Source organism: Austrofundulus limnaeus, unplaced genomic scaffold (genome assembly GCF_001266775.1).
Source record: "Austrofundulus limnaeus strain Quisiro unplaced genomic scaffold, Austrofundulus_limnaeus-1.0 Scaffold7, whole genome shotgun sequence".
NCBI lineage: Eukaryota > Metazoa > Chordata > Actinopteri > Cyprinodontiformes > Rivulidae > Austrofundulus > Austrofundulus limnaeus.
Genome location: NW_013952409.1, coordinates 1796444 through 1803666, shown reverse-complemented (window position 1 = coordinate 1803666; position 7223 = coordinate 1796444). Strand labels below are relative to the sequence as shown.

The 7223-nt window shown below is 41.4% G+C and overlaps 2 protein-coding genes across 2 annotated transcripts in view; one reads left to right on the top strand and one right to left on the bottom strand.

Moving 5' to 3' along the window:
- Positions 1-7223, bottom strand: part of LOC106535617 (dickkopf-related protein 3) — a 22238-nt gene that overhangs the window by 5034 nt on the left and 9981 nt on the right. The window lies entirely within an intron of this gene.
- The window catches only part of plxdc1 (plexin domain containing 1), a 15846-nt gene continuing 12048 nt past the window's right edge, over positions 3426-7223 (top strand). The window contains exon 1 of the mRNA XM_014032660.1: positions 3426-3924. Within this exon, the coding sequence (XP_013888114.1) occupies positions 3828-3924 (97 nt within the window). The 5' untranslated portion in view covers positions 3426-3827. The remainder of the gene's footprint in view (positions 3925-7223) is intronic.

Sequence of the window (7223 nt, the reverse complement as noted above, 5' to 3'; positions counted from 1 at the left end):
TTTGTTTATTTATTTATTTATTTATTTATTTATTTATTTATTTGGTAATGAACATGTTCTGGGTGGCGGGCAGTGCTGAGTCTGCACTTTCTGCAGCTTCCCATTGTTTGGTTCTTATCAAAACAGACTAATGATTTAATTGGAGGTCAGTTAGTGGGAACAATAGCAGCTATTAGTACATGCAAAATATGCATTAATGTCAAGATTATTGTGTATTTAGAATTTCYACACTATGGAGAAAACATTTAACGTAACAGTTACATAACAAGCTAGTTTTTTTAAATGAAAAAAGAATTTAACAGTGGTGCATTTAGACAAGAATCCCAATATAAACTCCATTTCCTCATCCTGTTCTTACAAACTCACATTGTTGTAAAGCATCAGGTTTTACAGCCCTTTATTTACTCGATGCCAACAAGAGATAACTGTCTCCAAAAAGCGCTCGGCATGTTCTTTCAATGTTAATGACTCTGCTAATGGCGCTCGTAACGAATGTGCTATCTGTCAGAATCACCATGGCTGTGGGCTCCTGTAATTAAGCTCTAACACAAACAATGAGCAGGCTGACGGCTGTCCATTGTAATGGACCTTGACTCCCTACGGGCAGCTRTGAATGGTGAGGAGTATAAGGAGTCACGTCTTACAATTACCAAGAAATGTTTTAGCTTGTGAATGGGTGGAGACTTAATGAACACATGAAAATTCAAGCAAGTAAAGCAGTGCAGGATTCAACATGTAGCATCATCAGTGCGCCTTTAAAAAACACAATAAAGTGTGTTAGAAGACGTGAAGAGGTCAAGTTGGTTCATATGTGAAAACGAGGTCCTGACAATCCTCATCAGAGCATCTGAGGGCTAAAGTTGCTGTATTACCAGTCGGTCTACGTTCCTACCCTCATCTAGTCACGAGCTTTGGGTAGTGGCCGAAAGAACGAGATCGCAGATACAAGCGGCCGAAATGAGTTTCCTTCACAGCGTGTCTGGGCTCTGCCTTAGAGATAGAGTGAGAAACTCGGTCATCCAGGAGGGACTCAAAGTAGAGCCGCTGCTCCTCCACGTCGAGAGGAGCCAGTTGAGGTGGCTCAGGCATCTGGTTAGGATGCCTCCTGGACGCCTCCCTGGTGAGGTGTTCCGGGCACGCCCCACCGGGAGGAGGCCCAGAGGAAGACCCAGGACACGCTGGAGGGACTATGTTTCTCAGCTGGTCTGGGAACACCTTGGGATTCCCCTGGATGAGCTGGCCCAAGTGACTGGGGAGAGGGAAATCAGGGTCCCTTTGCTTGGGCTGCTGCCCCCACAACCCGACTCTGGATAAGCGGAAGAAAACGGACGGATGGACGGACCAGAATTTAACTTAGAAGTTGAAGCAGAAAAAGAGCGCCCTCTGTCTGGATGCATGGATTTGCTTGAGTAAAAAAAAAATAGCATGTGCACACTTAATCAATTTTCAARAAACATAAGCCTGAACATCGCTGACTTACCTTTAAATCTGATCTTATATTATTTATACTTAAAAATATTAGATACGTTTTATTTTAGTGTCAGATGTTTGAANAAAAAAAGCATGTGCACACTTAATCAATTTTCAAAAAACATAAGCCTGAACATCGCTGACTTACCTTTAAATCTGATCTAATATTATTTATACTTAAAAATATTAGATACGTTTTATTTTAGTGTCAGATGTTTGAAGTGTATTCCTGGTATAAAACCTGAATATTGTTCTGTAACCTGTTTCCAACTGGAACAAGATAAAAGRTGTTGAATCCATCTTTAATGAGAAACAGCCACGTTTCTCTGTGTCATTTTTTAAAAGGGTGAAAGAAGACGAGGTTATGAGTAAAATCTGGAACAAGGGTCGTTGCTACTCAGCGATCACATCAATCACCGCAAGCGTTTCTCCAAAAATACTCTATCTGAGAGAGACGCCAAATACAGAATCAGTTGGTGTTTGGGGGATGCGTTTCTTAGCTTCACATTATGTTTTGTTTTGCTTTTTTTAAAAGGGGAACTCCGATGTTAGCTGTCTCCATTGTTATGTGGTCTGTTGCTGACTTTGTTTTCCAAATGACACCACATGAATTCATTTTTCTGTTCAGAGTGAAACCGCAGCGCCAGAGTTCCTCCAGTGGTGGCAGCTTTGTTGGTTTCGGGGTGTCAACGGGTCAATATTTCAAGTCCCTTAAACTTTTATCGACCCTTCCATAAGGTTTTACCTCATATGAAAGAGCCGGCACGTCGCTTCAAATAAAGCAAACATATTCCCTGTAGAACCAGAGCAGGAGCTGGGTCTGCATTCTTGGCACAAAGTCAAGCTCATTCTCAGGTTGGAYTCCACCAGGGCTGTCTCTTGTCTTTATCTTGTTTGTAGTGTTTATGAACAGGATTTCAAGGCGGTTTGCAGCTGAGTGAGATGCAGCTGGGTCTTCTAAATCTGAGGCCATGGTTCGTGACCAGAAAAGGAAGAAAGGTCCTCTCCGGGTCAGAGTATCTGGATGCTCTTATTCACGAATGATGGTAGAATGGAATGGGAGATCATGGATTGATGGATTTGGGCCTCATCCTCAGTAATGAGGATGCTCAGGTGCTTCGGTCATTCGTGGTGAAGAAAGAGCTGAGTCGAAAGGCAAAGCTTTCGATTTTCTGTTTTCGTTCCAATCCTCACCTGTGGTCATGTGGCGTGGATCATAACTGAAAGAACAAGATCCTGGATACAAGCAGCCGAAATGAGATTTTTAAGTAGGGTGGGCTCAGCCTTAGAGAGAGGGTGAGGAGCTTGGTCATCAGGGGGAGCTCCTCTGCATCGAAAGGAGTCAGTTGAGGTGGTTCTTCTGATTAGGCTGATTTCAGGCACACGGTAGGAGGCCCCAGGGAAGACCCAGGAACGATCCTCCTGAAAACAACTCTGGGTCCCCCAGGACAATGTGGACAGTGTTACCGGGGAGAAGGACGTCTGGGTTTCTCTCCTGGACCTGTTGCCCCAGTGACCCGACTACAGACAACCGGCAGAAGATGGAGGGAAGAAGAGCTTTCCATTTCCCAACACATGATTTATAAACAGAAGACCATTAGACAAACATATTTGTCCTCAAATAAGTCAAATCGGGGTTACAATTTTCAATATGTAAACACATGTTCAGAAAAAACAGATTTGGCTGCAGAAACAAATGTTTGTTTCAGTAAAAGTTAGAAAAAAATCATAAAATTGTTCGAAAGATACGATTTTTTTTAAATAACTCACAAGGGAAGCTCTTGTCCAAATGTAAACTCCCTAACTCTCCCTTGTTATGGTTCAGCATGTTTCCACGTGGGGGAGACATGCTCCTCCCAACTCTGACAACCCCCCCCCTTTTTTTCTTTCTTTTTTTTTAGATGAAGAGAAAAAAATGAAGAAATGCATAAATATTTCCGCTTTGGAGAAGTATTGCAGAAACCTGAAGAACCTTGGCAAAACCCAAGAAAACAAACCAACTCAGAGACGAGGGAGTGAAAAGTATACAGTAAAAATTACTTTAAGGAGAAGAAAATAAAGTGATTGGAGGAAAAGGAAGAGAAAAAAAGAGGAGAGACTTCAGCTGTTTGTCATCTCCTTTCCTGCCATGGATTCATCACAAGATTTACTCTGAGGGGACGTGAGGAAGGGAGGCAGACGGAGGAGGGAATAAAAGCAATAAACCTTGACTGAATTGAGGAAATAACAGGTCAGTGGAGGAGAAGAGACGAGAAACTAAAGGTAGGGGAGAAGGAGGAGTGAGGCAACCCTGTTCCTTCAAGCAAAGCAAGAGGGGGGAACGAAAGAAGGAGAAGAGTGATCAAAGTAGGGGAAGGATGAAGAAGAAGTGTCCTGACATGGGGCTCTGTGCTGTTCTCCTCATCTGGCTTTCCCAGGCAGAGCTGGGGAGAGTCTGGGCTCAGGAGCATAAAGGTAAGGAAATCACTTTGATGCCAACAAATCAAATCAACTTGAGTAAATCCAGAATAACACCTCTGCAGAAACAAGAACAGTCTCTGAGTAGGTGAGAAATGATGTGACCTGAAAAAGCTCCGACAACAGGCGTGCAGAAAAACGATSTGTTGGCACTTTCAACTGCAAACGTGTGTATTTGTGTGAGGCTAACAGGTCCCGTTACATTCCTCTCTGTCASTTACAGGAAGCACACTGAAATTTGTGTGTAAGGTTGTCTGACACGACTCTGCAAGCTTTTAAATTTRAAAAGAGAATAATATATCTGGTATTCTGAGAAATTCAGCACTTAAAACTAATGTTTGAGGTTAGCCAATGAGWTATCTGGATTATTTTCTGTTTTACTTATGTTAAATGTGCATCATCTCAGAGCATTTTCCATATACATGTACCTGTATGATATGATCTTCTACCATCCTGTGTGTGTGCGTGTGTGTGTGTGTGTGTGTGTGTGTGTGTGTGTGTGTGTGTGTGTGTGTGCGTGTATTCCAGTTCTCCTTGGAGATGCATTATTTTTAGCCAGCCCCCGTTCTTTCGTTGCTGTTCCTCCTCCGACAATCAGTGGTGCTCCAGTTTTTCTGGCCTCTCCTGTGGTCYCAGTTCCTCTGATCAAGGGCCTAGCTCTGCAGAGGACAACCCAACGCACAGAGACTACAGATGCATCCTAACTTAGGTCTGACTGATGACCAGCTGTCAGGTTCATCTCTGTCCCCATTTTAGACGCTGTCGCTTGGTTTGATAACTTCGTATCAGTGATGCCTGACCACATTAGATAAATAGTCAACTTAAAACACCTCATCAGCCGCAACTTCAGTTAAAAAGAGGCAAAAGTCYAGTGCCATTTTTTGCTTGCCAGTTTTGAGGCTTAGAAAATGTCTTTTCCACAAAAATGATATACCRTTGTAAATGAAAGCTTTATTAGCTGACAATAAACTCCTAAAGTTTTTGAATGATATTATGTTTAGTTTGTCTTTGTTTTTTAAACACAGTTTGTTCCAGTTTACGTTTTATTAGCTTGAAAAACACGATAAAAATGCCACTTGTTTGTTTAGCCATTAGCCTAACCTGGACAAAGACTTGTGCTTCTTTCTCCATCTTGAGTTGGGCATCGAGACTTGAGTATCGATCGGAACCGGTACTAACGTTACAGAATTTTAAAATTTAGATTCCCAGTTTCGATACCCAGTCCGTTGACTGGTAGAATGAAAGCCGCTGAACACAAGAAAAATCCTGAAATCTTGACACATGCACCATGACTTATTGGTTTGGTGAGTAGGGATGGATAAGAACTCATATGAGCGGGGGYCTCATAAGTGGGCCTTGCAAGTGGGACCATTGCTGTCCCCAAAAAGACACTGAGCTTTAACCGTCCTTCGTGTTCGAAGTTTCTCAAAACCCATAAAGGGGTCCCCAAGAATTCTTTTCCTTTGATTGCTCAGAGCCAGACAGTGGCCTCAGTGGTGCAAAGAAGTCTCTAATTCAGTACCGCAGGCATCACACAGACCATTGTCATGGAGTCCCATCACCACTTTGTGGCGGTTCAGCAGAGTGTGCCCAGTTAGCACTYCAACCAGTGTCCTTAAASTTTTCCTTGTCAGAAGTTTCCCAAACATAAGATTTGGACCATTTATCAGTTCCTGTGCCTGTCAACAGTCCATCATCTCCCTCCTGCAGATTGAGTGTTGACGTCTGATCCAGGCCTGTAGGGCAGTCCTATAGACTGTTGTTGAAATACCTACAACAGGCTAAGGGATCTTTGAAGTGGGTCTGACTGCCAGCTTTTGAAAGTCAGGCCCACTTTAAAGGACCAGAGCCTGTAAGGTAAGCTATAAGGTACTAACTTAAAACATCTCTTTGAATATAAGCAGACTGCCCCTTTAAAACCTCTAATTGTTCGGCACCACCTTAAAAGTGCTAAAGGTTTGGTTGCTGTTAGACATTTGATTCAAGGGAACAATCCTTTTCTCCCTGATGACCAACTAAACTGTGTTAAATCTCTTTTACAGAGCAGGTAATACTTCTGTAAGGTTACATAAAACTGAGCCAATTTTCTCAGAAGAACAGAACAGTTAAAATTACCTGCACATCTGTAACGGATCAGTCTGAACTATTTCAAAGATCAACTTCACCAGAAGTTGTACACTGAAGGTTTTTTTTTTTTTTTTGTATATTTTCTTGATTTGCTCACTGTTTAGGTCCATCTACCAACAAGAGTGATTCAGATGAAACCAATAGATCTGGACACAGAATCTGGCTCGTGTGATCGTACTCTGAAACATTTCTGGTTCAGGACTGATAACAAGTTGTGAGCTGTGGAAACGCTTATTCAGTGCAGACTTTGTGTGGAAAAAACTGTAAGAGTTGGTAGAGAAGTCATGCTAGAGAATAGAGGTTGGATTCAGCTGAATGCTGACATCTGCACTGCATCATGCTGCAGTTTTAAAATCATATCAAGTCATCATTAATATTGTCAGCAAGCTATCATTTAAAAATAACTTGTTTTGTTCTGAGCTTATACTAAAGTATGTGATAAACAAATAAAGTAAAATTTTTAGAGGGGTGGTATTTTCCATAGTTCAATTCTAAACCACACATTTACCTATGTTTCCTTCAGTTATTATGAAAATGTTGTATACATCAAAACTAAATTTGACTTTGCATCATAGTCTATATGAACACCTTGAAGCCTCAAAAGACTGGAAACACATAAATAAACCAGGAAGGAACACTTCACCATTTCTCTACCACCTGTTACACATATTTATGCACTTCTGGTAACAGTTCTGTCATGTTTCATATATTCATACAATTCCTTACAAATGTTCACACAGGTATACATGCTAAAATAAACCCCATAAATAAATGTGTAAACCTCTAAATGAGGATCTCAAAGAGACAAAATGGGACAAGAAAATGGAATCTGGAGGGGTTACCATACACTCCAGGGAGATTTACTTTAATGAGGAGTCTTGTATGATCAAGATGCAGCAGAAGCTTCTTCTTCTTCTTCTTCTTCTTCTTCTTCTTTCAGCTTCAGAGCATAAGGCTCTTAATTGGGTCAGATTGACACACATCAGTGTCACTGAGCAGCTGAGGAGGCGTCAAACAGCTGCGGAAAAGAACCAGAACAGGAACACCGGAAGTRGCGACTCATCTACAGTTATTCAATTATTATAGGGCTGTGTATGAAAACTGAAAAATAGATATATATTAATATTTTCAAAAATTATTCCATATGGATTTACTTATTTTTAATATTG